Genomic DNA, 16158 nt, shown 5'->3' with positions numbered 1-16158 from the left:
TTCTGAGGATAGATCTGATTCATCTTTACATCTTTAGACTCCAGCACCATGGAAAGAGATTGAACAAATCTTTTCATAGTGGTGTTGATTTTTCCTTCAAGGCAAATGGGGAAATATGCAAGGCTGGGCACGGGGATCCGGCTCAGAGGCTTCCTTGAGATGCCTGATCCTGGAGGACCTTATGTGGTAGCTTAACTTCTGTCTTACATTCTACAAACTATGAACAAGAAGACATATGTTAGGTGTTTAGAGGCCAAGTGAGGGCAAGTAGTAAACACATTATTTGTTCAAGCAACTGTTAATGAAGGAAGGGTTCTAAAAACCCAGGGAAGCCCTGGCCAGTTTGGTTCAGCGGTTAGAGCCTCGGCCTGCGGTCCTGAGAGACCCGGGTTCGGTTCCCGCTAAGGGCATGTACCTCGGTTGCAGTTTGTCCCCGACCCTGGTTGGTTGTGCGGGTGGCAGCCACTCGATGTTCCTTTCACATCGATGTTTCTCTCTCTCTCTCTCTGTTCCTCTCTCTCCCTCCCACTCTACCTGAACAAAAAATGGAAAAATGTCCTCGGGTGAGGATAAAAAAATAAAAATGAAAAATAAATAAAAATAAAAAATAAAAACCCAGGGAAACTTTTAGAAATGGGATCTGGGAGTTTAAAAGAAAAAAATATCACCTGTTTACTTGCTTCTTCTATAGTGAAATCAATCATTTGCTCACTTATGAATGTTTCAAGTTGTTTACAAAGCTTCTCTTTTTCTGATCAAGAAACTTAGTCATTTATAGTGAGAGTTGTGATCCAAAGACCACACACTAACCTGGGAATCAAAAACAGGAATGTGAGCTCTTCCTCTTTGAAAAAACTTGACAAATCTTCCAAATATGGTTGATACTTCCAGAGGCTAGTTGGTAGCACCATTCTGTATATACTTTTTATTGTCTCAGCCAGTCAGACCCAGACATCAGTGGCCACTTTTTCCTTAGCTTTCCTTCCTTTCAGTGAGCGGGTGGCTTGGCTGCTCATGCTTTATCCTTTGTGTTGCTGGCTCCACAGCCACCGTGGGCCCAGGAGGGCGCGTCCTCAGTGAATTGGTACTGTTCTCTCTAGTGACAATTTATTATTTTTTTATCCTCACCCGAGGGCATTTTCCATTTTTTGTTCAGATAGAGTAGGAGGTAGAGAGAGGAAAAGAGAGAGAGAAACATCGACGTGAAAAGGAACATCGAGTGGCTGCCACCCACACGACCCAACCAGGGCCGGGGACAAACTGCAACCGAGGTACGTGCCCTTAGTGGGAACCGAACCCGGGTCTCTCTGGACCACAGGCCGATGCTCTAACCGCTGAGCCAAACCGGCCAGAGTGTGACAATTTATTTTTCATGGTGGAAGACTAGCACTTTGATACTTCAAAAATGACTGAATTGATTTCAAAAAGATGTAAAGAAAAAGTTCTGCATCTGAGATTGATTAAAAGGGTAAGATGTGTTCTCTCTATGCTGAAATATGGGTCCATCTTGTAGAAAGTGACAGATTTATTGCAATCTTTCTACACAGGACAGTAACACACGGGGTAGATTTAAACACACATGCACACACCACATATCTGAACCCTCGTGCAGATAAACTGCTCTAGATCAGGGCTCCCTCAAGATGGCTTCAAATCACAGATTGATGTCCAGGTGGCTTTGTTGTAGCTGTTGAATAGTATGTCTTTCTAGAACACCCACAACACTGCCACATGTCTGAGGGAAAAAATAGAATCTTGAAAAAAAGGGGCTAAACAAACAAAGAAAAAAACAGATGAAAGGATCTATTACTCTCAGCCGCCCTTTCTTTGCACAGCTGATTTTCCCTGCAGTCCTCAACTGCCTAATATGAGCCAGTTTTCACTTATACTCAGGTAAGTACCAGCACACTGCTCCTAAAGTTAGTTTCTAAGAAATACTCCATGACAGAAAACAAATATTCTAAACTGCAAAGAGCACCAATCCCAAAGTAGATCATATAGGCTGAGAGAAGGCTGCAGGAGAAAGAGGAAAAGCTGGTCGTCCTTCAGCCACATGGGGAAACTACGTTCCTCACAAATGCTTAGTCTGATCACTATGGCTCAGGGTCGTCTGGGGTAAAAGAAGGGCTGTGCCCTGGCAAAGCTTCATCTGGAGGTGCCATGTGCCCACGGGCGATGGCTCTGTTGTGTGCGTTGTTCAACTGAAATTCCTGGGCCTGAACCCTGCTGCCCTATTCACACAAAGATATACTGAAATGAAAGGTAAAGCAAAAGGGAAACCACAAAATGCCCACTGAGAGGCTCTGGAGGAATAACTGGGATCTCCTCCTTCACATCTGCCCACAAGACATTAGCTCATTTTGTGTCATTGGCTGTTGGAGGCTCCTTCTTTCTTCTCTTGGCACCTGGTTCTCCCCCTGGCCCTAGGTTCTTCCCGGGCTCACCAGGTGCAACAATGGCTTTCTCCAAACTCTTGCTTTGTACTGATACAACCAATTCATACCTTTATGTACCACCAGCTTTTGGCTCTTGGTTTGAATTCCAACCTACTATCAGAGACAATGGGTTGTACTAAAAAATGAAAACCCAGGACAGAAAGTGCTTCACCAACCATTTTACTCTGCTTTAACACTACTGTCTTTGGGCATACGTGGTATTTGCTATTGAAGAAATTATGACAGCGAGGCTGATAACACTGACTCATAACACATTCTTTGCACCACACACAGTAAAATCCTAGGATAACGGGATCGTCTGCTACCACAACACAGCTATCTTATTTGCTGTGTGAAATAACCACTTATGGGAGGAGAAAGGGAAGGATGGGGAACAAAGAATGCAATGAGGGCAGGGAAACCTACAAATATGCCTAAAAATCAGGAATTGGGAGATAAAACCAGAATTTATCTAAGGGTGAAAGAAAACTACTGAGTTATAGTTCCATTATTTCTAGAACTTACTGAATTTGGAACCGGAGGTTAAAAATTTTAAGATAAAGCAATCTCAAGTAAATTCATACTGGCCTTGGGAAGAAATGGCAACCATAGATGGTAATGAGTTTCAGTGCTTGAGAACAAAAATGGTCAAAATCAACTTATAAATCTGACTTGACTCAAGGTGAAAAAAAAGTCTTATTGAAAAATGATGTCTGCAGCAAAAAAAGTCTGGAAGTGAAAGTCTGAACCCCTTTCCACCTTTCCATTTTGCTGCTGGTACCTGCTCTCCTTACAGTACCTCCTGAAAAGGTTGAGAGTTCAATACAGTCTGATTAGGTTGGTTTTCAACATGTTGTTTAAGATGATGAATCCTGTTTGGTTTAAACCACTTCATTTAACCGCTTCATAATGGCAGTCCGAGAGTCTGCAGTGTTGGTAAAATTCACCTGTGACCAAGGGTCAAACTGCTGGTGGGAGCACAGCAACTTCTTGGCCCATCACTTTTCCTTGTCCTTGTCCCTAAAAGCTGGTAGTTTTTGCAACAAGGGACTCAGTCCACCACAATGACGTATTTTCAAAACCATTTTCTGTAGACACCTCCTTCCAATGCCCTATAGTTCGAATAGTCAGGAAGACGTGGAAGGAAGCTGCGAAAAGTCCAGCTTGGAATTCTTGACTTTGTTAGATGTGGACACAGGAAAATCACCTTTGTCCTTGCAAGATTTTATTATAGTCAAAGGAGAAAAATACACGGGAGTCTAATCACAAATCTGCTAAATATAAAATTGATGGAATGCTAATTGGTCCATAAAGGGTTGCACAAGATAATCTGTGGCAAAGTAAAAAACAAGCCCAAAGGTGATCGAGATTGGAAGAGCTGGCAATGCTTTCTTGAAAATGGCGAGGAGTAATAATGTAAGGCACAGACCCTGTGGGGGAGAGGGGAAAGACACAAACTCAGACATAATTATGAAAGTATTTCTTGTAAAACAACTCAATCACAAGTCTCAGACTTAATTTAGTTAATTGAATACAATCCTTTAAGGTTAAATTTTAGAACAAATGTTCCCATTAAACCCGAAAAAAACTTTTATTTTCCTTTGCCACAACACAGAATTCATTATGCACACATTCTTGTCTTGATCCCCTAATTTTAGGTAAGGAATAGAACCTGAAAATAAGTAAAACTATTTTTTTTTTTTTACCCTCATCTGAGGACATTTTTTGTTCAGATAGAGTGGGAGGGAGAGAGGAAGAGAGAGAGAGAGAAACATCGACATGAAAGGGACACATCGAGTGGCTGCCACCTGCATGACCCACCAGGGCCCGGGACAAACTGCAACCGAGGTACGTGCCTTTAGTGGGAACCGAACCCAGGTCTCTCTGGACCACAGGCCAATGCTCTAACTGCTAAGCCAAACCGGCCAGGGCAGTAAAACTATTTTTGAAAAAAGTTAAATAATACAAAAATTTCTATCTAAAATATTGAGTTGGCTATCAGTTTAGTTTGGCTGGCTAAAATCTCAGAAGTGAAAAGCATTTGGAGGAACAAAGAGGCACACAGAATATGCCAATAGCCCAGCCGGTCTGGCTTAGTGGTTGAGTGTCGACCCATGCATGCACCAAGAGGTCACTGGTTTGATTCCCGGTCAGGGCACATGCCCAGGTTGTGAGCCAAACCTCCAGTGGGGGCATGCAGGAGGTGGTCAATTGATGTTCTCTCTCATTGATGCTTCTATCTCTCTCCCTCTCTCCCTTCCTCTCTCTCTCTAAAAAAAAAAAAAAAAAAAAAAAAAAAAAAAATCAATAAAAATAATTTTAAAAAAGAATATGCCAATAAAAGTTTATAAAAAGTGCCCTGGCCAGGTGGTTCAGTTGGATGAGGGTTTGATTCCCAGTCAGGGCACATACCTATGTTTTGGGTTGATCCCAGGTCCAGGTGCATGCGGGTGGCAACCAATTGATCTCCCTTGCTCTTTCTCTAACATTAGTAAACATAGCCCTAGCTGGTGTAGTTCAGTGGTTTGAGTGTTGACTAGTGTACCAAAGGGTCTCAGGTTCAATTACTGGTCAAGGGCATGTGCCTGGATCACAGGTTCCATCCCTGGCACTGGTTGGAGCAAGTGCAGGAGGCAACCAACTGATGTGTCTCTCTCACATCATTGTTTCTCTTTCTCTATCTCCTCCCCCTCCTTCCCACTCTCTAAAAAAATCAATAAAAAAATATCCTCGGGTGAAGATTAACAAAAAATAAAAATAAAATAAAACATATCCTTGGGTGAGGACTTTTTTTTAAGTTTATAAAAATTATATTGCTGCTTTCTTGGAAACACAGAGCAGCCATATAATATATTCTATTTTTTACTCTAGTTACTGAGACACTAACTATAAATTCTGGAGGCTAAGCGTCATTTCAGGTTTATCCAGAATAAGTAATTTTCTTCTTAAAAGATACACCCAGAAAACTAACCTCAAAAGAGAAATAAAATACATGAAAATTCTAACTGGTTATATTATCGTTGTAAATCACAAATGTAATTACGAAATAAATGGAATATAAAGGCTTTCATCTAACTTTACTTGTACATGAAACATCAAAGAGATCCATCCATCTTTAGTAAAAAAAGCAGTAAGAAACATCTTATGAGTTATTTACATAAATCATATTTTTGAAAGCTTCAGAGTTCATGTTGTGGTTGTATGAGCAAAATCTACGTGAGATCAGGCACTGTTAACTTTTCTCACCTCATAACTGTTGCCCACAGGAACACTATACTGCAGCTATGGCATTAAATGCAAAAGCACCACCAAACTCAGGGACTAAGTGAGGATATACTCACCCCTTTAAAGACACAGCTAATTTCCTACATATGTATGCGGACTGAAGCAGTGGTTCCTAATCAGAATTTCCTGGGGAACTTTAAAAATAAGATATATAGCCTGGCCGGTGTGGCTCACTAATTGAGGGTTGACTCACGCACTAAGAGGTCGCCAGTTCAATTCCCAGTCAGGGCACATGCCCAGGCTGTGGGCCCGATCCCCAGTGGGAGGCATGCAGGAGGCGGCCAACTGATGTTCTCTCTCATTAATGTTTCTGACTCTCTCTCCCTTCCTATCTAAAATAAATAAAGAAAAAAATGAAAAAAAAAGATACACAATTGAAACAAAATAAATAAGAATACTTCAGGGTGGAGACACACAGTTTTTTAAGGTCTGAGGTGATTTTATTATTTATTTATTTTTTTATCCTCACCCGAGGACATTTTTTTTTTTTTTTATATTTTGTTCAGATAGAGTGGGAGGGAGAGAGAGAGAGAGAAACATCGATGTGAAAGGGACACATCGAGTGGTTGCCACCTACACAACCCAACCAGGGCCGGGGACAAACTGCAACCAAGGTACATGCCCTTAGCGGCAACCGAACCCGGGTCTCTCGGGACCGCAGGCCGATGCTCTAACTGCTGAGCCAAACCGGTCAGGGCACCGAGGTGATTTTAATGTGTGGCCAGGTGGAGAACTACTCAGGTGAGGTCTAATTATTGTGTGTTTTTTTCAAATCCTCACTCGAGGATCTTTTTCCATTTATCTTCAAATAGAGTCAGAAGAAGGGAGGGAGAGGAAAGGAGGGGGGGAGAGAGAGAGAGAGAGACACACACACACACACACACACACCCACGCATCAATGTGAGAGAGACACATTGATTGGTTGCCTCTGGCACAACTCCAACCAGGGCCAGGGACTGAACTGAAACTGAGGTATGTGTCCTCAACCAGAATCAAACCTGAGACTCTTTGGTCCTTGGGCCGACGCCCCACCTGCTGAGCCAAACCAGCCAGGGCTAATTAAAAAGCTCCCAGGTGATTGGAACATTTAGCCTGGCTGGGGTTAAAATAGGATTGCCTTAACATGACAGTATAATCAGTTTTGAGATGGTGCATTCTAACATGTTTTCATTAGTGTATACTTACAATTAATATGGCTACAAAACAGGCTATGGTTGTGTTCCAGTCTCCACTGGCTGTTGCGGAAGCTTTACCAACCAGAACACTGTAGAAAATAAAATCTCCTAATCCAAGTTTTACTCCCCCTAAAATGGAAAGATTACAAATATAAAAAGCTTGTCATTCTTTGCTATGATTTCACAATTTGCTATGATTTCACAATTCAAAAATGTCACTTCTCCACTCCACCCTAAACTAAATGAGAAATCAGTAAGTGATATCATACAAAATTAGGCTTGAGCTAGGTTTTCTCTTTTTTTTTCCCTTACTATAGAAATTTCAGATTCTGTATGGCTGACTCTGGGATCTTAACCACAGATGCTGCTGTTACATATCAAAAATAGTAATAATAATAAATAATAATTGGCATCTATTAATGTCTAGTTTATAGCTGGCACTTGTTCTAATAAATCCTCACAAAAAAACCCTATACATATCATCCCCCCTTTTTAAAATAGATTTATTGAGGTACAATTTATTTAATAAAATCCACCTATGTGTGTAAGTATAGAATTAAATGATTGTAAAAAATTTAGAGTTGTGTAACCATTTTCACAATCCCCCACATTTCCAACACTCTACCTTGTGCCTATTTAGTTAATCCCCACTCCCACTCTAGGCCATAAGCAACCACTGATCTGCTCTATCTATAAATCTACTTTTTCCTGACATTTCACAGAAATGGACTCATACATTATAAAGTATTTTGTGACTGGCTTCTTTCAGTTAACATAACGTTTTTGAGGTTTATCCATGATACTTCATGTCTATAGTTTCCTCCTTTGTACTGATAAATAATTTTCCATTGTATAAATATACAGTGTATTCTAAGTTTGCTTACCCATTTACCAGTTGATGGATTAATAGCTTGGACACTTTAATTGTAGTATTTCTCTAAAAGACTCTAACAGCATAATATGTGTCTAGCTTAAATAGCATAATAATGAATATTTCCTATTTATCTTTTAAATAAATATAAACATTAAAAACTGCCTGCAATTTATTATTTTACCTTTTTTTTTTAATCCTCACCCAAGGATATTTTTCCATTTATCTTCAGGTAGAGTGGGAGGGAGGGGGAGAGAGAAAAACATTGATGTGAGAGAGACACATCGACTGGTGGCCTCCTGCACGACCCCAACCAGGGCCGGGGATGAACCGCAACCGAGGTATGTGCCCTTGACCAGAATTGAACCTGCGACTCTTTGGTCCGCAGGCCAACACTCTAACCACTGAGCCAAACCGGCCAGGGCTCAATCTCTTCCTCTACTTGGAAAAAAAAAAAAAATCCTATGTCTCGTCTTCCTTGAGGTAACAGAAAAAGAACCTTCATGAGTCAAATTTCCACACCTGGAAACAACAGGTTAATTTCACTACTCTGGTCAATTTTAAGACCAACAGTAGTACACTTAGGATGAGCCTGCTACCTGAATGATGTTTGAGGGAAATATATTTTGAAATTTGCCAGCACAACTGCCTTCACGCTGAGTAAAAATGCTTTACATTTCTAATTTAAAACTGTTTAGTTTAGTTTCTGATTAAATATTGATTAAAAGGTTGTCCCAACCCTGGCCGGTTTGGCTCAGCGGTTAGAGCATCGGCCTGCGGTCCGGAGAGACCCGGGTTCGGTTGCCGCTTAGGGCATGTACCTCGGTTGCAGTTTGTCCCCGGCCCTGGTTGGTCATGCAGGTGGCAGCCACTCGATGTGTCCCTTCACATCGATGTTTCCCTCTCTCTCTCTCTCTCCCTCCCACTCTATCTGTGCAAAAAACGGAAAAAAAAAAAAATGTCCTCGGGTGAGGATAAAAAAAAAAAAAAAAAAAAAAGGTTGTCCCAAAAGACATATGTACCTTTTTAGAAACCAATTTCTAGTATAAATGGAGACTTTTATAAGTAACTGTAAGTCTGGTTTAAAACACTAATGCAGCCCTGGCCAGTTTGGCTCAGTAGTTAGAGCGTTGGCCTGTGGACCAGAGAGAACCAGGTTCGGTTCCCACTAAGAACATCTACCTTGGTTGCAGTTTGTCCCTGGCCCCGGTTGGGGTCGTGTGGGCGGCAGCCAGTCGATGTGTCTCTCTCACATCGATGTTTCTCTCTCTCTCTTCCTCTTTCTCTCCCTCCCACACTATCTGGATAAATGCAAAAACGTCCTTGGGTGAGGATATAACAAACCAAAATAAATAAAATAAAACACTAATGCAGCCTGGCCAGTGTGGCTCTGTGGATTGAGCATCATCCCTTGGATTGAGAGGTCACGGTCTCATTCCAGGTCAGATTCCCAGTCAGATTCTGGGTCAGGGCACATGCCTGGGTTTTGGGCTCAATCCCCAGTGGGGGGCATACAGGAGGCAGCTGTTCAATCTCACATCGATGTTTGTATCTCACTCTCGCTCTCTCTCTAAAAGATTAATAAAGAAAAAAAATTAAACAAAAAAAGAAGTTGAAACATTCAAATCAATAGGTCTCTGTATAGCAAAGAATGAAAAATATTAATAAAATATTTGCACACAAGCATATTGCAGCCATAAAGTCTTATTGGAAAAATAATTTCAAAGAAATCTTTGACCTTATAAAACAAATGCCAAAGATCAGGCTGTAAAGGGCCTATTTCAAAATCCCGAAGGGCAGAATTTGACTCAATAACAAATGGTGCTATGAGAGAAGCACCAACTAATGGTATTTCCCACTAAAAGCTGTACTGTTATTTAGAATTAGACTGTAATGCCCTAGATTCGTTTTATTTTGGGAGGTTTGATGCTGTAGCAGTAAAGGAATCCATGATTTTTCAACTAAAGAAATACACATACTTTCTTCTGGGTCCTCACTGGCTAGGATGCTGCTGGAAATTTCCTGTACAGCAGTTCGTGACTCAGTTGTAGAGTGATGAGGTCCCAGGCGACTGTCCCTCTGGGCTTCCCACTCTTCACTGAAGCCACCATCATCACTTTCTGTCACTTGTGACTCACTCTCTGTGCCTTCAAGAAAAAGTAAAAATCACAACTGTAATATTCAGAAAGATTTCTTAATATCTTTGAGAAAATTACATGGAAACAGTAACTACTTAATTGTCATTGAAACTAGGTTAGCTGGCTCTTAAACCATAAAATATGGGCTGCAGCAGGGCTTGTTGAATGCTTTATTCAATAGCCATTTCTCCCCTTATTTCTGAGGGCAGTCTTGATTTGTTTAGGTTTTCACCTTTTGCCCACTCAGGTGGTAAATCCTAATCAATCCAAGCCCATCACTGCTCTTCCCAATGAAAGCTCTGAGGCTGTGGGTTTCGTATAGTCAGTGTGTGGTGAGACAAAGTCTTCTGGGAATTTAGAGAACATTTTTCTCACTTTTTACTAACCACCCCTTTCTTCCCCTGGATGTTCTTATCTGGATATAATGCCTGGAACTATACCTGATATCTTGTTCTGTGCTATATCCTCAGTGCCTAGCAAAGTATCGGGCACACAGGTGCTCAATCAACATTTGTCAAAAGAATAAAATCTTGATGTGCCATCTAAACATTCTTACTCACATACATATAAATGTATATATGCATAAACAAACGATCTTTTAATTTTCTTTAGCTTAACATAGGTTAATACAATAACCAGACTTGTAGCAATTATTTCCAATATATTTCCTACTTCTCTAGTAGGTCTACTGTTGGTACAATGTCATCTTGTTCTGCCCCCATGTTCACTGCAGAATGAGCCTGATATCTTTGGGTCCCAAATAGGAATTCTCAGTTGAAAGTGTCCTCCTAAGTTACCCAAAAGCTAAAAGAGCAGTTTTCTTGGCTCTATAAAACCTAACCTCTTCCTTTCCTGACAAACAGCAACTCAGTTAAGGCCCTTTTCATGTCCATCGCCAACCTTTATTCTGCCTCTGTTTTTCAGCTTCCTTATAAGGTTAGCCCTTTGCTTTTCTTAAAAAAAAAGTTCCTTGCCCTGGCCGGTTTGGTTCAGCGGTTAGAGCGTCGGCCTGCGGTCCTGAGAGATCTGGGTTCGGTTCCCGCTAAGGGCGCGTACCTCGGTTGCAGTTTGTCCCCGGCCCTGGTCGGTTGTGCGGGTGGCAGCCACTCGATGTGTTCCTTTCACATCGATGTTTCTCTCTCTCTCTCTGTTCCTCTCTCTCCCTCCCACTCTACCTGAACAAAAAATGGAAAAATGTCCTCGGGTGAGGATAAAAATAAAAAAAATAAATAAATAAAAATTAAAATTAAAAAAAAGTTCCTTTTTTCTTGACTGTTAATATTGTTTTGTTATTCAACTCTTTCTAATAACAACTCCTAACTTATGTTCTCCTTAACATCTTCTATAGTATGCATACTTGAGCCTTTTAATCTCCCCTCCTAGGTCATCAACATTATTCTCCTCCAGAAAGTCACATCCACCTGGAATATTTTATCTTCTCAGTATAAACATTATCACATCTAAAATAAAATTATTTTTAAGTTACTCTGGCCTTGTCAGATAAGAGATTTACATTTTTAACATCTGGAGGAAAAGCCTACTTTTTCTTTTTAAAATCAGCCTCAACTTGAAACTTTCCATACTGATATTAATGGTATTCAATGGCAGAAATTCTTAAGCTAGGGCGGTCTTGGCAGTACTGTTGGGTTTTGCGCATCTGAACTCCTTAATATTTATCTGTATTTACTGGGTATTACCACAGCTTTCAAGAGATTCTCAAAAAATTCTATGACCAAAAAAAGAGGTTAAAATCATCACTTTATATAACTCAGTGTTAGCCTGTAAGATGACAATAACCCTAAAAATATTAGGAAATTACCATATAAAAGTCACCTACTTTGTGCATTATAATTGGAGTTTTTGGATACCTTCCTTTGGGCTTCTGGATCTCCTTTTGCCATATTCACCAACCACACCATTGTCGCTGTTAAGAAAGACAAAATTCCAAGTAAGCACTGGAAATACAGAAGGAAAAGTGTACAAATAGATAGCTGGCCATTAGTTCTCTACACAAATCACCAATCTCCTTAATGTCCCCTTAAGAATACTTAATAGGCCCATTCGGTGTGGCTCAGTGGTTGAGGGTTGAACCATACATCAAGAGGACGCTGGTTCAATACCTGGTCAGGGCACATGCCCAGGTTGATGGCCCAATCCTCAGTGGGGGGGCCTATCGATGTTCTCTCTCATCAATGTTTTTATCTCTCTCTCCCTCTCCCTCCTCTCTCTAAAATCAATAAAGAAAAAAAATTCTTAAAAAAAAAAAAAAGAATTCTTGCCCTGTCCGGTTTGGCTCAGCAGTTAGAGCACTGGCCTGCGGTCTGGAGAGACCTGGGTTTGGTTCCCGCTAAGGGCACGTACCTCGGTTGCAGTTTGTCTCTGGCCCTGGTTGGGTCATGTGGGTGGCAACCACTCGATGTGTCCCTTTCATGTCGATGTTTCTCTCTCTCTCTCTCCCTCCCACTCTATCTGAACAAACTATCAAAAAAAAAAAGAATTCTTAATAGCCCTGGCCAGTTTGGTCAGTGGTTAGAGCATCGGCCCATGGACCAAAGAGTCACAAGCTTGATTCCAGCCAAGGGCATATACCTCAGTTGCAGTTCATCCCTGGCCCTGGTTGGGGTCATGCAGGAGGCAACCAGTTGATGTGTTTCTCTCACATCAAAATTTCTCTCTCTCTCTCTCTCTCTCCCTCCCTCCCTTCCTTCCACTCTATCTAAAGATAAATGGAAAAATATCCTCAGGTGAGGATTAAAAACAAAAGAATCCTTAACAATCAGAAGTAAATGCATATTAAAAACCACAAAAGGGCCCGGGCAGTGTGGCTCAATGGATTGAGCATCATCCCATGGACTCAAGAGGTCCTGGTCTGATTCCCAGTCAGAGCAAGTGCCCAGACTTCGGGCTAGATCCCCCGTGGGGGCTGTGCAGGAGGCAGCTAACTGATGTTTCTCACACCGATATTTCTATTTCTCTCTTCTTTCCTCTCTAAAAAAAAAAATCAATAAAAACATATTTTAAAAAAACAAAACAAAAACACAAAAGGTTCTCTTTGATTTTGGCATATAAAAGCGTCTGGCACTGGGGTGGCTCAGTTGGTTGGACATCATCCTGTGCACTGAGAAGTCACTGGTTCAATTCCAGGTCAGGGCACAGGCTCGGGTTGTGGACTTGATACCTGGTAGGGGGTGTGCAGGAGTTAGCCAATACATGTTTCACTCTCACTCTTTCTCTCCCTCTAAAATCAATTTTAAAAATCTTAAAACAAAATTTTTTTTTTTTTTTTATCCTCACCCGAGGACATTTTTCCATTTTTTGTTCAGGTAGAGTGGGAGGGAGAGAGAGGAACAGAGAGAGAGAGAGAGAGACATCGATGTGAAAGGAACACATCGAGTGGCTGCCACCCGCACAACCGACCAGGGCCGGGGACAAACTGCAACCGAGGTACGCGCCCTTAGCAGGAACTGAACCCGAGTCTCTCAGGACTGCAGGCCGACGCTCTAACTGCTGAGCCAAACCGGCCAGGGCAAAACAAAAATTTTGAAACCGAATGTTTATTGTAGCTTTAAAACTGCAACTGCTATTGTAAAACTGTTCATCATCATTTATAGTCCCTGAAAAGTAACCAAGAGGAAAACTGTTCAGGCTTACAAGATTCCACTGAGATAATAGCTAGACTAGTTGAATATCCTCAGTGTGAATTCAAAGATAAAAATTACTTCTTGGGCCCTGGCCAGTTTTGCTCAGGGTTAGAGCATGGGCCCGTGGGCTGAAGGGTCACGGGTTTGTTTGATTCTTGGTCAAGGGCACATACCTGGATTGCAGGTTCTCTCCCTGGCCCTGGTTAGGTCATGCAGGAGGCAACCCACTGACGTGTGTCTCTCTCACATCGGTATTTCCCTCTCCCTCCCTCCCCCACTTCAACTCTATCTAAAAATCAATGGAAAAATATCCTCAGGTGAGGATTAACAATAACAAAAAATTTTTTGTTTAAATATTGCATATTAAAAACTCTCTTGAGCCCATGTCAGGTAAAAGATAATAATATGCAAGGAAACAGAGATCTGCAGAAACTCCATTAAAATGCTATGCATTTAAGCCCAGCTGGTATGAATCAGTTGGTTGAGCTTTGGCTCACGCACTAGGAGGTCAATGGTTCAATTCCAGATCAGGGCCATGCCCGGGTTGTGGGCTTGATTCCCAGTAAAGGGCATGCAGGAAGTAGCCAATCAATGCTTCTCTCTCATCAATGTTTCTATCTCTCTCCTTTTCCATTCCTTTCTCTGAAATTGATAAGAACATTACAAATAAATAAATAAATAAATAAATGCTATGCATTTAAGATGAGACAAAGTACCATGATAATGACCATAGTTATATGTGTCTCAGTTCCTATAAATTCTAAGATGTTTACTAATTGAACACCATTCTGAAATACTTACAGGAGTAAATGAGAGCTGGAAAGAGAGTTTCATTTCTCTCCTGAGCTGTTTCAACCAACATACGAAGTGGGCCTTTTGGACACAACACAGCCACTAAATCTAGAAAGAGAAAAATAGAAAAGACATCTGAAAAAAATGTATTGGCTAAATTTTTAAACGGGTATGTTAGAGAGAAATTAACCAATGGAAACAATTTAAAAAACATTTTTTTTTATCCTCATCTGAGGACATTTTGCCATTTTTTGTTCAGGTAGAGTGGGAGGGAGAGAGAGAGAAACATCGACGTGAAAGGGACACATCAAGTGGCTGCCATCCGCATGACCAACCAGGGCCGAGAACAAACCACAATCAAGGTACGTGCCCTTGGTGGGAACTGAACCCGGGTCTCTCGGGACTGCAGGCCGACGCTCCAACCGCTGAGCCAAACTGGCCAGGGCTAAAAAAATTTTTAACACAAAAAGATGTTGAATGACCCTGGCCAGTGTGGCTCAATTGGTTGGGCACTGTCCCATACACCAAAAGGTGTCTGGTTTGATTCCTGGTCAGGGCACATGCCCAGGTTTGGGGCTCGATCCCAGTAGGGGGCATGTAGGAGGCAGCCAATTGATGTTATACTCTCACTTTGATGTTTCTCTCTCCCTCTTCCTTCCTCTCCATCTAAAAATCAAGAAACCATTTAAAATAAAGATATTGAATGCATATGGAATAAATAGCAGGTAAACTGATTGGGGGGGCAACCTAAACAAAATACAAAAATTTTTTCTATGAAAAAGATACTATAGTTAGTTAATTATTTACTGAAGAGCTAGTGAATATAACCATTATCATTTTCATAAGTCAAGATTACTGGAAGAGGAAGAAAAATACACCAGTGAGGTATCTCTGTGATAAACAAAATGTCAATCTTGGGTTTTACCATATACTGAAATCACAGCCAAGATGAGCCACGCAGTCCATTCTGGAAGGTACTTGATAAATACCAAGGCCATGAGCGCACTGATCATAATCAGATATGCCTGCTGGAGTCTCAGAGGACCTTTCCAATGAATGGCAATCATTCCCACCACACCAAAATTCCAGATCAGGAGTGCAATAGTAATGTAGTCCACAGCAACATTATAGGTTTTAAACACTTCCCTGAAAAAAATTAAACAGATAAAAAAGATTTATGTATAATAATCTTCATCAAAACACTATTTAGAACTATGGTTCCCAAACATTAGATATTCATATCTAACCTTTATATTTTTATTATATCTTATATCAACTGTGCTATTATTTAACACTTTTCTTTAAATTACATGCCTTTTGCCCTGGCCGGTTTGGCTCAGCGGTTGGAGCATTGGCCTGTGGACCAGAGAGTCCTGGGTTTGGTTCCCACTAGGGGCACATACCGCGCCCCCCCAAATAAATAAATAATAAATAAATTACTTCACTTTTTCCAAGTTATTTTAACAGAAAACAATATCATTCATATAAATGGGAAGCCTGTAGCATAGAATATAGCTGTAAAAATAAGTACAAAAACTAAAATAGGCCATATACCACCTAAAGTACCATTCTAAAGTTTGGGAAACCCTCATTTAAAATATCTGAAATAGGTCCCGGCCAGTTTGGCTCAGCAGTTAGAGCATCAGCCTGCAGACCAAAGGGACGCAGGTTTGATTCCTGGTCAAGAGTACATACCTGAGTTACAGGTTTGATCCCCAGCCCCAGTTGGGGTTGTGCGGGAGGCAACCAATCAATGTGTCTCTCTCACATCGATGTTTCCCTCTCTCCCTCCCTCCCTCCCTTCCACTCTATCTAAAAATC

The 16158-nt window shown here is 41.1% G+C and overlaps 1 protein-coding gene across 7 annotated transcripts in view; it reads right to left on the bottom strand.

Moving 5' to 3' along the window:
* Positions 1–202: 202 nt before the first annotated feature.
* PSEN1 (presenilin 1) overlaps positions 203–16158 on the bottom strand; it is a 56794-nt gene continuing 40838 nt past the window's right edge. For 5 of the 7 annotated variants that reach the window (XM_036257948.1, XM_036257938.1, XM_036257979.1 and 2 more), the window contains 6 exons: positions 15263–15483; positions 14347–14445; positions 11742–11828; positions 9746–9913; positions 6906–7024; positions 1351–3865 (listed from right to left, as the gene is read on the bottom strand). In XM_036257948.1, the coding sequence (XP_036113841.1) occupies positions 3710–3865; positions 6906–7024; positions 9746–9913; positions 11742–11828; positions 14347–14445; positions 15263–15483 (850 nt within the window). In that variant the 3' untranslated portion in view covers positions 1351–3709. Of the gene's footprint in view, positions 218–1350; positions 3866–6905; positions 7025–9745; positions 9914–11741; positions 11829–14346; positions 14446–15262; positions 15484–16158 lie in introns of those variants that run through there. The other 2 variants (XR_004959207.1, XM_036257968.1) reach the window with 2 other exon arrangements.

This window comes from Molossus molossus, unplaced genomic scaffold, assembly GCF_014108415.1.
Source record: "Molossus molossus isolate mMolMol1 unplaced genomic scaffold, mMolMol1.p scaffold_m16_p_1, whole genome shotgun sequence".
NCBI classification, from domain to species: domain Eukaryota; kingdom Metazoa; phylum Chordata; class Mammalia; order Chiroptera; family Molossidae; genus Molossus; species Molossus molossus.
This window is presented reverse-complemented; position numbering and strand designations above follow the sequence as displayed.